Below are 22,382 nucleotides of genomic sequence, written 5' to 3'. Positions count from 1 at the left end.
GTAAGAGGGGTGTCCCTAAACTTGTTACCTTCCAGGAGTCAAGAGACCATGGGGCCAGGGGAAAGCTCCTAGAAGTCCCCCTGCCAAGCGAGCCTTGCTGGCTTGTGCAGAGTTCCCAGAAATCTTGAATGAGCAAGGCTCATAGGGGCCACAGAAAGTTCCTAGAACCTTCAACAGAGTCTCAAGACACAACAGAAGGAGGCTCCCATGAGCCCCTAAGACCTAACTTGGGTGCCTCTGAGTTATCTCCCATGGGTTATCTTGTCCCATGTTTTGGCTGTGTTGGATGTGTGGTCTGGCCAAATGAAGAATTAATACTTTTAAAAAAAGATTTATTTATTACAAATATAGTATTCTGCCTGCATGGAATACCTGCACACCAGAAGAGGGCACCAGATCTCATTATAGATGGTTATGAGCCATCATGTGGTTGCTGGGAATTGAACTCAGAACCTTTGGAAGAGAAGCCAGTGTTCTTAACCTCTGAGCCATCTCTCCAGCCCCAGAATTGATTCTTGTCTGGAGGTCAGACTAAATCAAACATGAAACAGAGAGACATGGAAAGAAAAAAAAATGTTTGTTTGCTTGTTTTTAATACAGAACGGTGAGATGATGGAGGGCAGAGTGAGATGGAGAGCTCTGCTTGTCAGGTGGGCTTGAGTGGACACAGCAGAGGTGCCAGATGATCTTGGTCACTGGAGCCAGAGCTGCTAATGGCCTTCAGAAACTCAGGATCACTGAGATGGGCCCAAGGTCTGGAGAAATTGGAGACAGGTGGGAGGAGAGGGAAAGGTTTAGGTGATAGAACAGCAGCCTGAAAGAGACATGGTTCTGCCAGGCTCACTCAGAGCCCCAAACTGGGTTTACATTGAACACCAATAAAGGTCCCCAGAGCCACAGGTCCCATCAATGGCACTTGTACCTCTCATGGAGGCAGGGGCCACTAAGACCAGGTAGACTGGTAGCTGTTTAATTTGCATAGTGAGCTTGGTGGGCATCTGTGTTCCCAAAAGAAGAGTTCCCAGGAGCAGGCAAGGACAGCAAGAAAGTCAAAAGGTCCTATAAAGAGGGCTTGGAGCCGCTTGCTGGTGGCAGGGCCCCCCAGATGTTCTTCTGGGCCTCAGCACCAAATGTTACATTTCTCAGGCAGCTTAAAGAGACAGGAGGCAGAAAAGAGACCAGTTTAACCCCAGCAGACAGGAGCGTTTATTTCAAACATGGCGGAGAAGGCACAATGGCAAAGGGGTATCTACCAAAGGCCAGGGGATGCTTGGGGCTTATGTAGGAGGTTTGGGGGATGTAACTGCTGGGGCTACGTGTAAGCCTGCAGTTCCTCCCTCCTGGAGTTGTTTGTCCAGACACAGTTGTTTTATCCTTAGAAACTGCCTTGGCCTGGCTGTTAGGATGAGGGTCACAATGGGTGAACGAGTTTGGCAATGGCAGGGAAGGGGAAGGAGTTGAAATTTCAACATCAGGCCTTAGTCAGGGCCTGGCAGAATTTGTTCAAGGTTTATTCCAACAACTGACATCAGTCAGTGCTCAGAGCATTTTGTTTCTGCAGAGCCTCTGATGTATATTATTTATCTAGAATCTTCCAATCTTATCCTCAGAGAGGAGGCATCCAATGAGGTGGTTCAGATATCTGGAAAGAAGGAGCCATTTACACACTCAGTGTGCACACTGCAGGAAATACTGGAACCACAAGCAGCCTTCAGTGAAGGAGATGATGGGGTCAACAGGAGTGCCAAACTACTGGTGTCAAGACACACTCAGGACCTGTCAGGGCAAATCAACACCATCGGAAGATGGTGCTGGTGACAGTGTCCCTGCTGGACACTGCTGGGAGACTGAAGCTCAGCTACCATGATGGGGCGTGCTGCATGTGCTTACTAATGGAATATGTCTGTGAACAAGCTCTAGATGAAGGGGTATGCCACATAAGCAGGCTACTGCGGAACCCTGTCGTTTTGTGTGTGTGTGTGTGTGTGTGTGTGTGTGTGTGTGTGTGTGCGTGCGTGCGTGCGCGCGCGCGCGCACTGTGCATGCGCACCATGTGTGTGCACATGCATGCATGTGCAAGCCAGAGGTTGATGTTGGCTGTTTACCTCATTCTCTTGGGACAGATCACTGACTGAACTTCACTGCTTTGGCTAGATTGACCGGCAGATGTCAATCTCAAGGTCATGATGATCTGGTCTAGAAGGGTGTGGATTCTTCAGATCTGGTGGGTCCAGCCTTTTGACATTGCAGCATGATGCTATCACCTACGAGGTTCATGAATCCCGCACCTGAGATACTAAAGAATGCAAAACAAAAACAAAAAAACAAAAACAAGGGGCTGGAGAGATGGCTCAGTGGTTAAGAGCACCAACTGTTCTTCCAGAGGACCTGGGTTCACTTCCCAGCACCCACATGGAAGCTCACAACTGTCTGTAACTCCAAGATCTGACATCCTCACACAGACATACATTGAGGCAAAACACCAATGCACAAAGTGCCCTCATTAGCCCAGAGAGAAAGTAGATATCCTAGAACTGTAGTTGCAGATGATTGTGAGATGGGTGTTAGGAATCAAGCCCAGGTCCTCTGGAAGAGCAACCTGTGCTCTTAACCACTGAGCCATCCCTCCAGACCTTTTTACTTGACTTTCAAATGCAAAGTGCGTGATCTCAGGTAGTCCTGTGACACCCTATTCCAGTCCAGTGACCTGCCACAGACCTGGTGGATATACCTCAAGTACATACTGCCAGACTTTATCCCATTAGCCTGTGTGTGATGTCATCTTTGGGCCACTTTTCCTGTCTCTGGCCGATGTATATAACACACAAGGGGTCTAATGCCTCCTGGCTATTTTAGGACCCTAGAAAGTTCAGTTTCTTCTCCAACCTTAATACTCTAAAGTGAGTCAGGGGCAGAAGGTGGATGTATGGGCGAGAGATGGTACTTTGATTTTCACAAGAAAGAATGGGGCAGGTGGAGAATGCCAGGGCGTTGGGGGCAAGGGCTGTCCCTGACTGGTTGGCTCCTGCCCTGGGGGCTGATGGCAGAGGTGGTCACAGGGGGATAAGAACCCTATAAGGAAAGAGGTGCAGGCTCTCTATCCAGGCCCATAGTTGGGACCATGAACCAGTGCATGATAGTCTCTAGGAGTTGGCTTACTCTGGGAGGGTTGTCCCTCAGTGTCAGAGAGGCCCCAGATACCAGGGTGACATGAAAACAGAACAGGGCCAGGGATGCAGGGTTGACTGAGGCTGAGTGAGGTCTTCCTGTCCTCCCTCCCCTGGCCTCCTATTTGGTCCTCTCCATCTCTGGAATCCCATGAAGGTTATGTGACATCACACCTGTCGCCATGCGACCCTTAACTTCTTGTAGAGTAGACACCATATCTGAGGATGTCCCTAATAGACCCCCAGATTTTTAACACAGACTCATTATGAGACCCAGACCTGATGTGATGTGGAAGCATGGAGGTCAATGGGACCTCCCCACCTTAGGTGCTCACATGGCCTCTCTGGAGCTGGCCCTGTGGGCAACAGAGGGGCTGGAGCCTGGATCAGAGTGGTAAGGAACTGTGAAATACACAACCCTGGGAACCACCGGATGCCAAGGCCAGGGGAAGGCTGGGACTTGATGGCACTTTCTGATCTCTGAGATGAAGAGAGAGGTGAGACATGAGCTAGCAAGGCCCTTACAGGTCTTGGGACAAACACTGCTTTTTTTATTAGCATGCACAGGGTGGAGTGGGCAGTGGGTGTTATGTCCCTGCTCAGCCTCTGTTCTTATCAGCATAGGCTGGGCTCCTCCATGCTCCCTGTAGGCCATGGGAGGGACCAAGTTACAGTGGCTCCCAAGAATGTCTGGCTGACCCAGTGGTGACATCCCAGTGATGTCCTGTTTTTGAAAAATCTGTACCCCAGAGCAGCCCCTGTGTTCCAGGATCCTGAGGTAGGTAGGCCATGATCAATAGACACTAGCCTGGTCAATTCTAGAACCTGGACTTCTTAAGGTCTGGCTTTTCCTGGAGGCCTGGGAATGGGCAACTTGGAGAACCTGGCTGCAGAGACACACTAAGTGGAGGTGGTGTTGAAGATGGCTGGCAGGTCCTTGTTGCTATGGAAGCAGAAGGAGATATGTGGTCAGGATGGGGCTGGCTACAAAGACAGGATGGTCTCTTGGACCATCGGAAGAAGAATGAGAAGGAAGACTTGAGCCCAGAGAATAGCCAAGGAGTTCAGGCTATTGGTACACACGCATACACATATGTGCACACACACATGCATATGTACCTACCCCCCCCCATGGGTTGGTAGAGTGGGTTGTTTCCATGATGATCTCAGAGAATGATGCATATACATTTTTGGGATCTTTGGAAAGAGTCCTCTATTCATGAAGTCCAGTGGAGAAGAATTTTGAGGTGCCCCAAACCCATCTGGGAGGACGAGTGTCCCCTAAGGGCCCCTGATCTGTCCATACCCCAGGGTGGCTAAGGGATCTGAGTGGGTGGGAGGCATGGTCACCCAAGGTGGCCTATGACACTCCAGCCAGCCCTGGCCCACAAGACAATCTGTGTACTAGTTTGCTTTTTGTTGCTGTGATAGATGCCATGACCAAATAAATAAATAAAAATTTAAAAATTAAAAAAAAAAAACCCTTGGGGAGAAAAAGCTTTATTTGACCGACACTTCCAGGTCACAATCCATCACAGAGGGCAGTCAGGGCAAGACCTCAAGCAGGAGCAGAGGCAGGAAGCACAGAGGAAAGCCACTTACTGACTTGCTCCTAGGCTGGTGCTTAGCTAGTTTTGTATATTGCTCAGGCCCACTTGCCTGCAGGCGGTTCTGCTCACAGTGGCCTGAGCTCTCCCTCATGTATTAGCATTCAAGAAAATGCTCACAGACCAACCTGATCAAAACAATTCCCCAACTGAGACTCTCTCAGATAAGTCTGGACTGTGTCAAGTTGATAGCTGAAGCTAACTAGGAGAGAGGTAGAGGGCCTGTGCCATGTTCTGGGTTGTCTCAAGCTAACACCGAGCTCTCTGAACCTTAGGGTCTCACTGTACAGTGGAAGTGCCTCCCAGCATCACTGACAAGACTCTGGGCTAAGCTCAGTTTGGTAGACACTTATAAGGCTGCCATGGGCTTTCCCCTAGGGAGAAGTGGGTATCCAGAGGCCAAAAATTAGACTTATGGACAGGCTACTTCCCTTCAGGCTCTCTGTTCCCCAAAGCTGAGGAACTGAAGTTGAGAATCTTGTCCTGGAGGCGGACAGATGGCCACACTGACTCCTAAGCTCCAATGTGGAGGAGGGAAGGCCCTCGTGGGGGATGGGGCTCCTCTGGAGGAGGAGGACCAGCACCCCAAGCTCCTAGCCTCCTGGCATCCCTGCATTTAGACCTACCAGAGAACCTGAGGTGAAGGCATCATGCGACAGGGTGTGTATCAACACAACCTGAGTGGGGTGGGGAGAGCAAGTTGCCAATTCAGGATGCCATGCAGGGCTCTGCTCTTCTCGTCCCAGACCCAGGAACAAGTTTAATTACGACAAAGACCAAATGTCCCTCCATCTGTGGGTCTGTTCCAAGTCAGAATTACACCCTCATAGATGTCAGAGGAGGCCAACATGTCATGGATGTAGGCTTAGAGTGTTGGTGATGTAATACAATCCTTGTGGAACTTGCTGGACACAACTTCAAACCCTGCATTTGTGTAAGCCAACTGACTTTATTCAATGAGGAAGTAGAAACATAACGGTTGAGTTAGTGCAATGGTACATGGGTGGTGGCTAGGTAGGTCCCCAAGCCCGGGTTCTTGGCCACCTGTGCCTGGATTGGTGGGCTCCCATTCATCTCTGTGCCCCTGGAGGGACAGGAGCTCAGCCACCTGCTGCTGTGGTGTGCAGCCAGGCTTCTTCCTCAGAGGAACTGCTAGGTAAGTATGGTCTTTTCCAGGACCAAGCATGACGCAGGAACTGTCCAGGTGCTGAAGGCCTGCACCCTGTCCTGCTAGGTAGCGGTGCTTTGAATGTAGGCAGAGTTGAGAGGGGACTTGATGCCCACACAAAGACCCTCACTTTGAGATTCAGACCCAGGAGTCACCAGCTTTTTTGAAGCTTTGCATGAGGTTTGCATTGCCTAATGGTCTCTCTCTTCCACACAGTCCTCTCTGTGCTTTGTTTCCTGTGATGGGACTTCTAAAGCTTAAGCTGACCCTGAGCTCTATTTTCAGCGTGTGTGTGTGTGTGTGTGTGTGTGTGTGTGTGTGTGTGTGTGTGTGTGTGTGTGTGTGTGTACACGCACGTGCACCACATACATGCAGTATGCCTGCAGAAGCCAAAAAAGAGGGAGACAGATCCCTTGGAACTAGTGTTACAGATATAGCCCAGGCAGGATCCCGTTTTACAATCCTCCTGTCATGGCCTCTCAAGCAGCTGGGGTGGCAGGTCTGTGCCAGCACTGCTCTTGGTCCCTAAGAGAAACCAGGCAGGCATTGCTCTCTGCCTGTGATGTGGTGCCAAGAGGCCTTCTGCTATACATCAGCCCCTGAGGACTTCCAAGCCACCTATTCCCCCTTACCTTACTGAGCATCCAATTTCAGTGTCACTTATTCCACACTAAAGGGAGGTGCATGGGACACTGAGGAAAGTCACCCCTACACCCTATAGCTAGGAGGATGCTTGTGCTGGAGGGACAGTTGCCCACCACCATGACTAGCCTGTCTCTCCTTGCTGTAGCCATTGGGAAAGGGTGGCGGTGGAAGCAGCTGGCAGGAGATTGTTCCTGGAGCTCTCCCTAACATGCACAACCCCAGGCCCTCCACAAAAACATCATTGTCCCTTCCCAGCATCCTCCCAGGGGGAACACACGACTGGGTCATCAGCAAAGATGTCCCTTCAGGGGCTTACTGATGGAGCTCTGACGCCAGCTCTTACCTACATTCAGGCAGCTCCTCTGGCCCTGACGAGCTGGAGCTGCAGTTGTGACCCACTGGGCTTAGACGGTCATGTCCACCAGTCCCCCTTGGGAAGCCTCTCTCACAGCCCCCAGCTCAGCCTCATCCCCCAGTGCCCGCTGGAGCACCAGCCGGAGGGGCTCCTGAAGCCTCTGGCCAGGGGTGCTGCCCAAGAAAAAGTAGATGGCAGGCTTGGCTGCACTGTGCACACTGGCCATGAAAAAGCTAAAGTGGTAAAAGTAGAGGGGGGTGTGCCAGAACAGATTCTTGGACAGCCAGAAAATGCCAAAGGGCAGGCCGCAGAAGAGGAAGAGGAGGATAGCCAATAAGGCCAGGGTGGAAAAGCCCCGGGGCTGGTGCCTCTCTTGACCACACTCCACCCGGAGCAGCAGGAGCAAGCTGGTCACACACATGGTACAGCACAGGGCAGCCAGGAGAACTGCCACCACCAGCCACAGCATCCCACACAGGTGGTAGCTGGGTGCTCCAAAGAACTGGGTGCAGGCGCCACTCAGCAGCAGGTCCAGTAACAGGCAGAGCACCCAGATGAGCGCGCACACACAGGTGGTCAGGTAGCGTGGGCGTCGGCACAGGTACCAAGCAGGGAAGAGAGTGGCCAGGCACTGCTCCGTGCTGATGGCCGCCAGGAGGCTCAGGCCCACAATGTAGGAGAAGAACCGCAGCATGAGCAGGCTGATATGTACAAATTCCGGGAAGTTCAGCTGCTCCTGCAGCAGCTCGGGGACGATGGCCACCATATGGCAGCAGAGGAAGATGAGGTCAGCGCAGGCCACATCCAAGAGATAGATGGAGAAGGGGTTCCTGTAGACATTCTGGTTGAGAAGCCAGAGGGCCGCTGCATTGCCCAGCAGCCCACCCAGGCTCAGGAGCTCAGTGAGGGACAGGATGACCAGGTTGAACGCCATGTCTTCCTGGGTACTGGGAGACCGTGCGTGCATTCTCAGTGACATTGTGGGGCGAAGACGACTGCAGCAGAGGCTCCGGAAGTCTGTGATGCTCTTTCTCTCTCCAGACACCTCTGCAAACCATAATGGCAACCAGCTCAGGCCCCTTGCCCACTTCTGAGGACTCAGTAGCCAGGGAATATTAGGTAACTGGAATGGTGACACCTGCTGGAGGAGGCGCCCACCTCTCGCCTATGTCTCACCACCTTATCTAACCACGCCCCTCTCCCCCAGCCCCACCTCTCTACCCCCCATCCCCTCCTACCCCAGCTCTGTCTAAGGCATGAGGTGGAAAGTTTCTGTCAGTCTTTCAAAGATCCCCATCTGGGGGCGGGGCTACTAATATTGTGTGCTCTGTGCTTCCCTTGGAGGGGCTGGCTGGTCTGGAACACAGGGGAGAGGAAGACTCCCTTTGTACAGGGGACCCTAGGACCTGGAGGGGTGACTCTGGCGGACTCGGAGGTTCCCTTGTGTTTGTCATCAGCATAAAAAGCTCTTAAGTCTTCTAGGCCTTTCTAGAACATTCCATGAGGCTATGTTGCCAGTGGACTCTGGACCCTCTAGCTGGCCACCATACCTTGTGGACAAGGTAGCTCCAGCAACCTTCTCTCTCCTTTGCCCACGGCTTGTGATCCTGCCCTTTAGGGACTAAGGAGGCCCCTCCTTTTCACACGCCACTCACTTGTCCCTTTCCTTCCCTGAGGGGGAAGAGGCACCTGTTTGAAGGTGATGCTAGTCAGGGTCCCTACCTCCTGCCTCCCTTGCCCGAGGCAGTGGCTCACTGCATGTTAGAGGGCGGGGCCAGAGAGGCGGGGTACAGTGCAATCTTGACTCATCACAGCTGGGACTGTGCCATTGAAGCATATCTCACTGGAAACAGACCTCAGAAGGATGCCCGCATCCTGCCAGCATGATTCTCTGGTCCACCCATCACCAGTGGATGCCTGTCTTGTCCCAGCATCAGTGGCTATCTGTCCCATACTTTCACCTGTGGTTACCTGTCCCATCACTGTCTTCCACTTTTCCTTGTGCTTTGGAGAGCTAAGCCAGGGTCTTCCTCTCCCCCAGAGACTGGCTGGAGCCTTCTTCCTGCCTTGGTATGGATGGTCCTCTGGTCTCCTTTGGGAACTGGGTGTCAAATCCCTGGGTGGAGATTAAGGGCCCCTCCCTTCCTGGCTTTGTGTTCCATCCTAGCTCCCAAGGCAGTGGAATGCCTGAAGGGCAATAGGCAGGAGTAAGGGAAGTGCAGTGGGGTAGGTGGGGGGTCTAGGTGGTGAAGCTGGGTTCTCTGAAGCACCATCATCCTGGGTGGCCCCTGAGCCCACACTTTACAGGGAAAAACAATGGCCAAGTCTCCAGGCATCCCTACACCTAGTGGTGGGGGTGAGCCTGTGTTCCCCAGGAAGCCTAGATGGGTCGCCATGGTCAAGGGGGAACACTCAAAGGTAAGACCCCAACACAGACCCCTCTTAACTACTCAGTTGCACACACCCACACACCGAGCTGCTTCCAGGACCCCAAGGAGGCTCTGACTCTGAAGGAGCAGGTGGTCTTCCCAGCCTGAGGGTCTCACCTAAGGCTCCGCAAGCTCTCTCCTCTCCTTTTCAGACCTGGCTTCCTCACTTACCTGAAGACACCTGTCTTGTGTACCAAGTGACTCAGTGCCAGTGAGGGATGGGAGCTAGGGAGGTCACGGTCCCCTGCATACCCCAGGGGATGCTTGGAAAGGAGGGAAGAGGAAAGAGTACATGGAAAATGAGCCAGGTAAGGAGAGGAAGAGGAGAGGGAGGGAAAGGAGGGGGCGAGCAGAGGATGGACACTTTAGCCACATCAGGGGAAGGGTAACACTAGCAACAGTTTAGGGATGATGGCCAGAGCAAGGCTTAGCCAGGCCTGGCCAATATCTCTTCCCCACTAGAACCTTGTGAGGGGGCTGTGTGTGTGGTCACCTGCCCAGTTGGAGGTTGGGGTCTGAGGGATGGCTAGCCGGAAGAACTTTGGATGGAAGGGAGGAGAAGAAAGAGGGAGGAGGACAACAATGAAGAAGAAATAGGAGGCTCCCCTTGGAAACACAGGAGGTTGGGGTAGGATATAGGTGTGGCTCTGCCTTCTATAGATTGGAACCGGGCACGCCCTGCCCTGGCTGTGTTCTTGCTGGGGACACTGAGGATTGAGGACCAGTGCCTAGGTGGCTGTCTCCTAAATCTCCTGTGCTCTCCCTGGAGTAAGACTCATCATCCTCTCCCTCAGGGGACACTATAGGGAACTGATGGGACAGGAGCCTCACACCACAGGTGGGGGAAAGTGCTCTTTAACTCAGCTGCCCTTCTGGAGTGGCCCAGAGCTGCCTGCAAGCCAGATGGCCCAGTTCGTGTCAGAGGATGGAGAACAGGCCAGCCAGTCTCATGTAGCTGCCCCTCCCCCACCTGCCCAGCCGCCGCCCCCACCACCACCCAGAAGACACCCAGCTCCTGGGCTGCCCCAGAGCTCCGCCTTGACCAGTGTCCCTGTTGCTCACCGTTCTGCGTCTCTCGGCTCCACCCTGGGCCTTGGAAGAATTGGCCAGGAATTCCTGGTCAGACTGAGGCTTCAGCCACTGCGCTGCAGCGGCCAGAGCTGCAGGCAGGCGCCGCTCCGACTCAGCGCGTCAGCGGCTGGCTCTTTGGCGTCACATGGTGTCGGAGGGGATAGGGCTGGTCAGGAAAGAGCCTCTCTGGGGATCTTGTTCCTAAGCTGGGCTCAGCTCCTGCCCAGGTGTGGATAGCAGGAGAAAGCCAGCTCCTTCCTGCAATCTTCCTGGCTAGCCTGGCACTCGGAGGAAACAAGGACAGCTCAGGGAAGCCTGCTGAGCCTCCGCATGCCCAGAAATGACCTCACAGGCTCTCCTGTTTAGACTCAGGGGCATTTTATGCACCGCTTCTTTCTTCTAAGGATACAGAGGGGCCACCATGTCCCAGGCCCTAGAGATCCTCTGTCTCTAACAAGCAGAGCTTGAAGGCTGCTGGCCCAGGCAAGTCCAGGCTGCAGTGGGAACCCAGGTTGTGGCAGAGGCAAAGGAGGATGGCTGGTGTACAGTCTCCAGCAGAGAGGGGCAGGGACAGCCTCATAAGAGCAACCCCTAGCCGGGCGTGGTGGCACATGCCTTTAATCACTCGGGAGGTAGAGGCAGGTGGATCATTGTGAGTTCGAGGCCAGCCTGGTCTACAAAAGCGAGTCCAGGACAGCCAAGACTACACAGAGAGACCCTGTCTCGAAAAACAAAAACAAACAAACAAAGACAAAAACAAAACCATGGGTCACAGATCACATCTGTTGTTCAATGAGGAAGAGCACGTGCATATTTTAGTTCCAGGATCTCCAGAAGCACAGGCCCCAGCGACTCTCTCCCTCACCTTAGTGTTGGGGGACAACTTTAGACAGATGGGGAAGTCTCAAGAAGAAATCAAAACTCACCAAGTGTAAACGGTTCCCATGGCAACGACCCCTGTGTTCCTACCCCTTGTGGTGACAAGCTGGGGCAAGTTTCTGACATAGAGTGTCCCTTTAGAGACCCGAGCCGCATACCTGGAGCTCGGACATCTCCCTTCATGACCACAGGGTGACAGTCACGTCAGGAAATCAGTGTCTGGCTGGCATCTGAGTACCAAGGTAGCCACCTGTCGCGATGTCTCCAGGCTCCATTCCCACCTGCCCTACCTGATGCACCACTCTTGTACCACTTCTCTGCAAGCTGCTGCTGGCTTTGCTGGCCACTCCCTGGGAGGCTGTGCCAGCAGGGGGCGCTAGAGAGGTCCACGGCAGGGGAGAAGGATCCTATCCAGTTTTGTGTGTGCACATCTTCTGTTTTGTTTGTTTGAAAGCCTTAGCCTCGAGCTCTTTATGTGGCCAAGGGTGATCTGCAATTTCTGGTCCTCTTAACTCCATCTCCCAAGTGCCGAAATTACAAGCTGAGGTTCTGGGCGTACGCCACCACACCCTGCTTATGTAGCTCTGTGGGTGGAACCAGGGCTTTGGTCCTGCTAGGCAAACATTGCCACCCAAGCGCCATCCCAGCTCTGTCTCATGTTTTGAGCCCTCTCTGGCTTTTGCTTTGGTTACAGTCCACACTGCTCAGCAATTTTCCCAACCTGGTGGTGGCGGTTGATTCCAGTTTGTGATCTTTGTAAACGTTGAAAAATTGTTCCTTGTCTGGCGTTTGGAAGATACCAGTCACCAGCTGGCTGGCTGCCCTCAAAAGTCTGAGTTGTGACTGTGAGGCCTCAAGGCTTTGAATGCTAATGATGGCAGCTCTTTTTGAGTCCCAGGCCTGGGAGTGGTAGAAGGTTCTAGCAGCTGCTGCCTCCTGTGGTGAGAAGAGGCTAACTTCCTGTAGTCCCTACTTTCTACTGTCTTAGGAGTCCCTTTCTCCGTCTGTATTCTTCAGTGACATGCAGCTCTTGCCTCTTGCCTGCCCCTGCTTGTGTTGGCATTGTCCCATGAGTCCCATACAAACATAACATTTGGCTGGGTCTGACAGTGTTGCTGGCTTTGACCAGAGTGATAGGGTTCTTGGCAGTGGTCAAGAGGAATTCTAGCAGTCCAGGGTATGTGTGGCCTCAGGGTTAATGAGAGGAGGACTCATGATGGGCTGTGGATGAGGCAAAAGGCATCGAGGATGGGGTGTCCCATGGCAGCCATGAGTACTGCAAAGGCCATGGCATGGGGTGACATTCTGAGGGCCTGGAACCAACAGTGGCTTCCACGCCCAGTTATAAAGGAAGAACACCAACTGGGATTGCTACCCCATCGTAGAAACCGCAAACTCCATAGCGCTGTTGAGGACTTTGGCACCAGGCAGTGCAAGGGCAGGGCTCCCCAAAAGAATGCACCTGGGTGAGGCATGCTTTCCGGGTGCTTCTGGAAGAGGTCTGCAGCTGGGGCCTGGGAAGAGGCACTACAGGGACTCACCAGGGAACCCCAGTAAGGAAGCCTCAGAAAATTGTAAAGACAGAGAGGCAACTTAAGAACCTCAGAAAATGGACCATAACCAAAAAAAAAAAATCAGTAATATAGAAATAGTACTATGAAAAGATTGATAGAGTTGAAGAACTTTGTGTAAATTAACCTAGAAAACAAAATAAAACAATTACTAAGATGGGGGTGCCTCTCCCGTGCCTCTTTGAAACATACTTGTTATCCAGCCCTGGCACTTGCTATGTAGTGAGAGCTGTCATTGAACACATAGTGCACCTCCGTTACTGCTGCCCACCAGCCTCTCTGGGGCTGGCCCTGCAGGTAGTGGGAGGTTGGACACTGAGACCATGGTCAGATAGGCAGGGAGCTAGGCTGTAAAAGATACAGCCCTGGAAACACGGGCTGTGGTCTGGCTATACTTTTCCAACCTATGAGGTAAGGAAGAAGCTGAAGAATAAGCAAGGCCTCCACAGGGCTCAGGAGAAGTACAGTTTTCACATAGGCATGTAGCCCGATGGAGCAGGCAGTGGGAGTGTCATCCAGCCAACACAGGCTGGACTCTGCAGTGCAGGCTACAGGGCCTGCGCAGGCGGCACCAGGCTTAGAGTGGTTCCTGGGAATGCTGGCTGTGATGTTATGGTGACATCCTGTTCCCAAGAAGTCTGTGTTGCCAGTACAGCCCCATAATCCCAGGTCGTCAGTGGGAAGGCCGTGGTGGAGACATCCTCCTGGGATCTGAGCCTTCATAGGTCTGGCTTTGCCTGAAGGACTGAAAAGGGGCAGTTGGCCTCAGGAACACAAGGGGGAAGGGCTACTACTAAGGCTGGCTGGTGGGGTCTCTTGGTGGGGGCGGCGTGTCTAGTGGCTCTGGAGTCAGAGGATGAGTCCAGCTGGGCTACTGGGAGAGGAAATGTGGCTGGTGAGGGGAAGATTGGGGAGCCAAGGTCAGGCCTGGAAGCGCAACTACGTACTCCATCCGAGGCTCTGGCTTGCACGATCGCCTTTTCTGGTCCCAGAATTTTCTGGAAGCAAGAGCCAGTAAATACTAGCTTTTGCCTAGGACCCAGTGTTCTGAGCTCTCAAGTTAGAGGTTTTTATGAGATTTTAACTTAATCTGAATGACAGAGATTTGGGGTGTGGCAGGGAGATGTACAGGCAAGGGAATGGGGCCAGGACGTGGGAGCATTGTAGACACACAACATATACACAAGCCTGCAAGCCTGGCCCCATGCAGGTCTGTCTCAGATGGGGCCAGAGACTGGGGTGCAGGTCCTTGCAGACTTTTCAGGGCCCCCAAGAAACAGGATGATATTGCTGAAGGGAGATGCAGGAAAAGCCCAGCCCACCACACTCAGGAGGGGATGTGGTATGGGCAGAGAGGGTAGGGATGGAAAGATACAGGTCTGTGTGCAGCTTAGCTGGTGTGTGTGTGTGTGTGTGTGTGTTTGTGCACATGTGTGTTTTGCCTGGAGGAAGTGCCTCTGATCTCAAACCCTGGAGACTTTGTGTGAGAAGAGAGAGAGAGAGAGAGAGAGAGAGAGAGAGAGAGAGACAGACAGACAGACAGACAGACAGACAGACAGACAGAGACACAGACAGACAGACAGACAGACAGACAGACAGACAGACAGACAGAGAGTGCGTGTGTTCAGAGGACCTCTGACCTGTGTGGCTAAGTAGTCTAGAGTGGGAGGTGATAGGAGTAGCCATGAGTGGGACTTTGGACACCGGAGCAAGCCCTGGTCCAGCAAGGCCAAGGCAGTGATGCAGGCAGGCGGGGTGGAAGGTACTGTAAGGTTTTTTTCTGGCCTTCATCAGTCCTATTGAGCCCTTGGAGCCTTGCTGTTCTCACCTGGAAAATGGATACACTGGCATCCGTTGCCCCTCAGTAATGCTTGGGCAGAACCCCTGTGGATATGCACGGTCAGGGAGTCCAAGGTCCACATGTAATGGATGGAGTGGTAGTAGACAGCTTGAGCACATCCTCCAGGTGCTTAGAAACATCTGGAGCTCTTGCTGTTACAGCTCCGCTTTCTAGAACGTTTAAGAAGAGTTGTTAAATGTTTTCCAATTGATGCTGGTTGCACCTGCAGATGCCCTGCTGTCTTCTATTCTCTCATGTGGTCGCAGCTACTCTGGTCTGTGTGTAGATCAGACCTGGTTATTGTGGTCTGTGGACTTTCTCCCTAGAAGCCTCCTTGCGTGGGGATTCTGCGGGTCTGAGGCAGAGGTCTGTGGCCTCTCTGCTCACCAGGGCACCTGGAGACAGCAGGCACCAGCTTCTCCAAGGATCTGGCAGTACCTTTAGGGGAGAGGAATTAGAGTCCTGAACTAGGCAAGTCCTCAGGGGACTCTCAGTGACTCCCAGGCTCTGTCGTCCCTCATAGGCCTTCCTCTGTCAGTGAACGCTGCCCTCTACCTTGTTGATGTACTTTGCTGTTGATGTGATAAGATGCTACAACTAAAAGCAGGTTAAGGAAGAGAGGCTTTCTCTGTTTGGAGAGATGGCTCAGTGAGTAAGAGCACTGGCTGCTAGTTCCCAAGCATCTGATTTCCTCTTCTGGCCTGTGAGGGAACCATGAATATGGGGTACACAGACACACATATACACAATACACACACGCACACACACACACTTTTTTTTTTTCGAGACAGGGTTTCTCTGTGTAGCCTTGGCTGTCCTGGACTCCCTTTGTAGACCAAGTTGGCGTCAAACTCACAGCAATCCACCTGCCTCTGCCTCCTGAGTGCTGGGATTAAAGGCGTGTGCTACCATGCCCAGCTTCACACATACACATTTTTTAAAATTTAAAATAATTTTAAAGAAAAGGAACTGTAAGCTTTTTAAAAGTAAAGTTAAACTTTTAAAAGCTTATGGTTTCAGAGGGATATGAGTCCTCATGGCAGAGAAAGCTAGGCATGGTGGTAGGATAAGGAAACTGGCTGGTCCCAACACACACACACACACACACACACACACACACACACACACACACGGGAAGATACGGATGTGGGGCAAGGCTGTAAAACCTTAAAACCCACCTCCTGTGACGTACTTCCTCCACTATGGCTCCACCTTCTAAAGGTCCCACAATCTCCCAAATAGCACTGCCAACGGGGGACCAAGTGTTCAAATTCATGAGCCAATGAAGGAGGACATTTCTCATCGGAATTACCACCACCACGAACATCTAGGTCAGGTCAGGGACACCGAGTTTCACCAGGGCAGTCTCACTCCATGGGGTGACAGGTGGCACCGAGATGTCACCAATTTCCATGAACAGAGGGCTGTGAGCCACCCATGTGGATGCTGAGAATTGAACCCAGGTCCTCTGTAAGGGCAGTGAGTGTTCTCAGCGGAGGAGCCACCCCCAGCTTATGAATGTGAGCTTATAACACAGACTACGAATGCCTCTTTCATCACTTCTTGGCTTTCTTAACTCTACTGCTGATTGCATATACAGATGGGTCTGGGCTTACTCTGTACCCTCTGTGTCTGTGTGTCCAGCCCAAGGTGCATTGTGGGAAGGCAGAAGTACCAGGCTGACACATAAAGCAGCCTCGTACCATGGAGGGGTCAATGCATCTTTGGGTCCTAAAACAATGGGTGACCGGAGCCCATAAATAAATATTCCTTTCTTTCCTTCCTTTTTGGTTTTTCAAGATAGGATTTTCAAGAACATTTCTCTGTATAAATAATCACACTGGCTGTCCTAGATTCACTCTCTAGACCAGGCTGGCTTTGAACTCACAGAGATCTGTTTGCCTCTGAGATTAAAAGGAGTGCGCCAAAATGCCCCACCCCAAAGATTCCTCAGAAGGTTCTGGATAGACTCAGGTTCAATTTTTCACTGGAGTGACTGACTGGGCAACTCTCCTTTGAGTGGTCCCCTTGGTTTCATCCCTTTGGTCCCTGAATTTTGCATCCTGCATGGTCGTCTAGGCAACCTTTCCTTTTCAAATCCTTGTTTCAATTTGCTTCCAGGACATGCTGGGCTGAGACAGCATCCCTTCCATGCTGGTTTCTGGGGTGGGTAGTATAGACTCACAGGAGGCTCGGCAAGTTTCCTGGCCTGGAGAACCCTTGTCCCTTGTTGATTCAGGGATGTAGAATCCATGGGATTCTGTGTGCACCTTGCTTTGCTTTTTCTCTCATCTCTCAGCCCTATCTTGTTCCAGCATAGCAAAGAAAACGGGAGGAATGGCTCATGGCTATGACCTATGATGGCACGTGCCTCCAGTCTACTGTAAACTGGAGGCAAGAACTTGTTGCAAATAGCTTCACAAGGAACATCTTGGATGCTTCTCCCAAACGCCCGGGTGGCCTTGTTTATGCTTCTGAAAGATAATGTGCTAGATATGTTGTGACAGATCTACATCTAAGATATAAGGAAATTCTTGGTACAAACAGCCTTTTGAAGTACTTGGCTGTGTTTCCCGTAACATGGGGGAAATCCCAAGAGACCCATGGCCCCAGGGGTGGCTGTTCTAAGAGTGCAGGATGTAGTACAGAGCCTCAGCATGAAGCTGGGACTGTGGCTGGCTTCTCAAAGTGGAAAGGTCCCATGTGTTAGTGCAGGGAGTGGCACTGAGATGTGCCTTCCCTTAGGGTGCTCAACATATGGCACTGTCACACAGGAGGATTTTTTTTTAATGTGTAAGAATGTTTCACCTGCATGTATGCCTGTGTATTACATGCCTGCCTGCATACAATGCCCTTGGAGGCTAGAAGAGGACATCAGATCCCCTGGGACTAAAGCTACAGATGGTTTTGACCAACCATTAGGGTGCTGGGAATTGAACCCTGACCCCCTGGAAGAGCAGCCAATACTCTTTTACAAGTGGTTAAATACAATTTTAATCACTGAACCATCTCTTCAGCCCCTGATTTTAATTTCTTAACATTTATTTATTATTTATTTACTTATGTGGGCAGGCTTGTGCCATGGTGTGCACCTGGACATCAGGGGACAATTCTTGGGAGTTGGTTCTCTTTTTCCACCACATGGGACCCAAATAACAAACTCAGGGGCCATGCTTGGTGGCAAGCACTTTTGCTGGATTTTTTTAATATAAAATTTTAAAAAATACATGTTAAGCCTGACAGTGGTGGTACATACCTTTGATTCCAGGACTTAGAGGCAGGGGCAGGTGGATCTTTGTGAGTTTGAGGCCAGCCTGGTCTACACACTGAGTTAGTTCCAGGTCAGCCAGAGCTACAAATTAAGATCCTGTCTCACAAAATTATTAACTATGTGTATATGCATGTGTCTGTGTATATGAGTATAGGTTCCTTTGAAGGCCAGAAGAGGAGGTAGGATCTCATAAGCTGGAGTTATGGTGGCTATGAGCCACCGTACTAAGGTGCTGGGAACTGAACTGAAGTCTTCTGCAAGAGCAGTATGTACTTAAAAAAAAAAAAAAGGATTTATTTATTTATTTATTATGTATATAGTACTCTGCCTGCATGTACACCTGCAGGCCAGAAGAGGGCATCAGATCACATTATACATGGTTGTGAGCTACCATGTGGTTGCTGGGAATTGAACTCATGACCTCTGGAAGGACAGTCAGTGCTCTTAACTGCTGAGCTTTCTCTCCAGCCCCTGGGGTTTGGATTTTAACTCTCACATGTCCCAGGATGCCTCTGTAGCTGAGCCTTGGGGGTAACTCTACACACTGTAGTGCTGGCTTTTCCTTCCTGCCCTTGTTAGAGAGAACACACTCAACATTGTTCAGCATGGATATCTACACTGGCTTCACTCCAGGTATCCAGCTCCTAAAGTTGTCTTTATGGTAAGTGACCTTCTCCCTGCAGAAGCCCACTACACTCAGGCTGATTCCATGGGTATCATGCAGGCCACAGCTAGGTTTTATGAAAGCTAACTATTGCAAACTGTTCAGTGTGGTTGGAGATGCAAGTTAGTAGTTAGTCATATATAAATCTTACTTGTAGTCTTGTTAGATACTAGTTTAGTTAATTACAGAAATAAGCTTTATTAAGTCTCTTGTATAGTTTTCAGGGTGAAGCAGATAGTACATAGCTAGAAACAGGCAGTATTTGTTTACTTAGATAAATCAATAGATCAATTGATTGGTTGATAAATAGATATGATTATGCATTATAGTAAATAGATGGTCTTCAAGCACTTCAGAGATCTACAGAATATGGGGATTTAATAATAAAGGGCTTTTCTGACAGAGAGATGCATTTGCTCCTGGCAGCACTTCCAATCTACTTCAATGAAGATGATAGGCATCAAAGAAACAAATGTGGCAAAATAGTCATTGGAAAAAACAACAACAACCCTGTTCTTATCTCTATTACTGATAGCAGGCTGACTGTCCAAACTGTGAACAAGCATGACACTGGGAAATTGACTGTCCAGCTTTGCAAAGACTAGGTGGGCCAGGCCTTCAAAATTCCTGCTTCACAGAAAAGTCTGTCAGATATTCTGGGCCAATAGGCAGAAGACTGGATGCTCCAACAATACAGACAAATCTTTAGCGACTGTCCAGGTAGTCAACTCTCTCTGTCATGTCTATACTTTTGGAAGCTGCTTGCCTGCACTTCCTACATATTAGATAATATTTCCTTCTTAAGTCTCTGATGGGGTTGAAGACTAGATAGCCATATATTACTATAATTAACCTTTAGTTGTTTAGGGTCTAAAAAGATGTTTTTAGCTTGATAAATATAAGTTATAAGAAGGTGATTTAGGAAAACTTTGGACACTATGCTAGGAATACTTTCTTCAAGATTGTCAAATACAAATGGATTGGCCTAGTAAATGTAACTTTCACCTAATAATTCCAGTAATTATTCTTATTGTATAGTTTTTTTAATAGAAAGGGGGATGTGTAGTAGATGTAAACAAGTTTTTGTTTTGATCCCATGTGTGGGATGTGAAACAGATTTGTGTCAGAGTAGCCAGAGTTTGTGTGCTGGTAACAGACTTTTGAGAGAACACGTGGTGTTTGTCCACTAGAAGAGGAACTGCTTCTTGCAGATGGCATAGTCTTTGCAAACTATCTATATCTATCTATCATCTATCTATCTATCTATCTATCTATCTATCTATCTATCTATCTATCTATCTCCAAAACAAGAGGCTTGGCCTTTTGGTTTTGGAATTACTTTTGTTTGTTTGTTTGTTTGGGGTTTTTTGGAATTACTTTTTAAAATATTTATTTATTTATTTATTATTGATACAGTATTCTGCCTGCATGTGTGCCTGCACACCAGAAGGCACCAGATCTCATTATACATGGTTATGAGCCACCATGTGATTGCTGAGAATTCAACTCAGGGTGCTTACAACTGCATGCAACCCTGGTTTCAGGAACTCAGACATCCTCTTCTGAACTCCACAGCTATCTGCACACATGGAGCACGTTCTCTCTCTCTCTCTCTCTCTCTCTCTCTCTCTCTCTCTCTCTCTCTCTCTCTCTCTTAAAAAATAAGGACCTCTCAGGTGGAGTGCTTCCATTGTAGGTGATGGTTCTCAAACTAGTCCTGTATCCCAGCCTCCTGGCTCTTTGGTGTTTTCCTCTCAACTGTAGAACCTGGAGAGAAAAGCCCATTAGAACTGTCTCTACCAGCCTTCAAAAATTCAACTGCAGTTATGGCAACATCCCTTTACTGACCTGTCACCTGATCAGCCAGTGTGTGCCCATCAAAGACAGACAGGCTAGCCAGGCAGTGGTGGCACACACCTTTAATCTCAGCACTCGGGAGCCAGAGGCAGGTGGATTGCTATGAGTTCAAGGCTAGCCTAATCTACAAAGCGAGTCTAGGACAGCCAAGGCTACACAGAGAAAGCCTGTCTCGAGGGGGAAAAAAAGAAAGAGAAAAAGACTGACAGGCAGAGAACGCCTGGCTCTCCTAGTGGTGGGGGACCTTGGCACTCAATGCAGGCATATGATGCATAGATTTGGTCCATCCAGGATTCACTCTCACTGTTTCTTCACACTGCTCCGTAACAAGCATACTGAACCACTGAGCATCAACGTATCCTGTCATGCTGCTCAGCCTAGAGCTTTCCATTGTGGGTATGGCCATCGTGGGTTAGAGGACACCCCATTTGGGGATGGGTTTGTGTAGGCAGAACTGTGACATGGTTTCTGACCAAGGAGGGATGTTTAGAGCAGGAAACACATGAGAAGCCACCCACCTCCACCATGTCCTGCCTGGGTGTCCTGGGATCTAGCAGGAACCTGGATGGTTCCGCTGAGTTTGCTCAGATGGAGTCTGGAGGCCAGCCATCTTTACCTTTTCCTGTGGGAACTTGCCTGGTCTGGGAGCAGGGCTGGGGGGATGGCGTCTGGCCTCTTTCTCTGCCTAGAGGACCTTCCAGGCTCCCCTCTCCCTGCCCACAGGCAGCTGCATCTTCTGCCTGGCTCATGGGCTTGTGTTGATGCTTGTTTTCGAACTCTTTTATTTGAGGTATTTACTGCCTCTACTTCCCTTCTTCACTCCAATCCCTTCCAACACCCTAACACTAGATATAAAAGAAAGAAGGTTAGTGGAAGGAGGTAGACCTCTTTACTTCTCCCAGCTGGTTAGGGTCAATTGACACCTCTCCCCTCTCCGTGCCCCATGAGGTAGGCTGTTACCAGCTGGCAAAGACCATGCCCCACATGAGGCAGTTATCAGCTGTTGGACAAAGTAAAGCCCAAACTAGAATCTCACACTTGGGGCTAAAACAAAAACATGTTTACATAACATAACTGAGTGTTTAAAGAAGCCAAAACTTCCACTACAGGCTTGCCTCCTTCCCGCCAGCCTGTGCTCTAGCTAGCGGTCCAAGTGTAGAACGGGGCTCACTTGCTATGTCAGAAACAAAGATGAACACATTTGTGTCTTTCCCACAATGTCATAATCCATTGAATAAAAACACATTCTCAACGTATAGCTGTCTTGGTGGCTATAATGTGCCACATACCCCCGCTCCCAAGGCAAACACAGTTTCTTTCATTCCCATCTTAATTACTAATATTAACTATCAGAATACACTGTGTGTGTGTGTGTGTGTGTAGGTTAGTGACTAACCACAAAGAGGTGACAATGAATCCCAAAGAGACATGAGAAGTCAAAACAGAAAATACAGGAGAAAGCACAGGAGTTTCTATTGATAACAGAACCGAAGCTGGGATGCTGATGCAACCACTGCAGGTGAAAGGGTGTAGGCAAAAGAAGCAGCAGGTGGGTAATGGGCCCAGATGACAAAAGGGAATGGACACAGCAATTCAAGTAGGCCACATGCAGTTTTCCAGCCTATTGGGTGATCTGGACTTTGCAGTGGCGTTGCTAAGTGTCCTCAGAAGAGCGTTGGTTCCTTTCACAAAAGATGTGGATCTTCCAATTGATAATTCTGCCATTTCATTTCACTTCCTGAAAGTTAGGGTCAGCTTGTGAAAATTGTTAAACATCCCGAAATGTCAACCCTCGCTCTAAGCTACTTCCACCTTTTCAAAGCATTGAGTGGAGATTTCAGTGGGTCTTAATAGTGGC

General features: G+C 50.2%; 1 protein-coding gene across 2 annotated transcripts; it reads right to left on the bottom strand.

Annotated features, from left to right (window-relative positions):
* Nucleotides 1–1,151: 1,151 nt before the first annotated feature.
* On the bottom strand, nucleotides 1,152–10,903 carry MRGPRE (MAS related GPR family member E). 2 transcript variants are annotated; one of them, XR_014777502.1, is made up of 3 exons: nucleotides 10,434–10,903; nucleotides 6,931–7,989; nucleotides 1,152–1,642 (listed from the first exon to the last, which is right to left on the bottom strand). XR_014777502.1 is itself a non-coding variant. In XM_084773512.1 (2 exons), exon 2 carries the CDS (start codon nucleotides 7,919–7,921, stop codon nucleotides 6,992–6,994), a length of 930 nt encoding a protein of 309 aa, XP_084629638.1. In that variant the 5' UTR covers nucleotides 7,922–7,989; nucleotides 10,434–10,902; the 3' UTR covers nucleotides 4,595–6,991. The 2 variants fall into 2 exon arrangements, 1 of the variants encoding a protein (XP_084629638.1); XM_084773512.1 differs by lacking the exon at nucleotides 1,152–1,642 and having other exon boundaries at nucleotides 4,595–7,989; nucleotides 10,434–10,902.
* Between the last annotated feature and the right edge of the window lie 11,479 nt (nucleotides 10,904–22,382).

The sequence above is a fragment of the Acomys minous genome, assembly GCF_964271855.1.
Source record: "Acomys minous genome assembly, chromosome: 2".
In the NCBI taxonomy this organism is placed as follows: Eukaryota; Metazoa; Chordata; class Mammalia; order Rodentia; family Muridae; genus Acomys; species Acomys minous.
Note: the sequence above shows the minus strand (reverse complement) of the source record. Positions and strands in the feature narration are given on the sequence as shown.

What these genes read in the sequence shown, in the direction of transcription:
- MRGPRE (XM_084773512.1), bottom strand. Translation starts at nt 7,921, where the DNA reads ATGTCACTGAGAATGCACGCACGGTCTCCCAGTACCCAGGAAGACATG.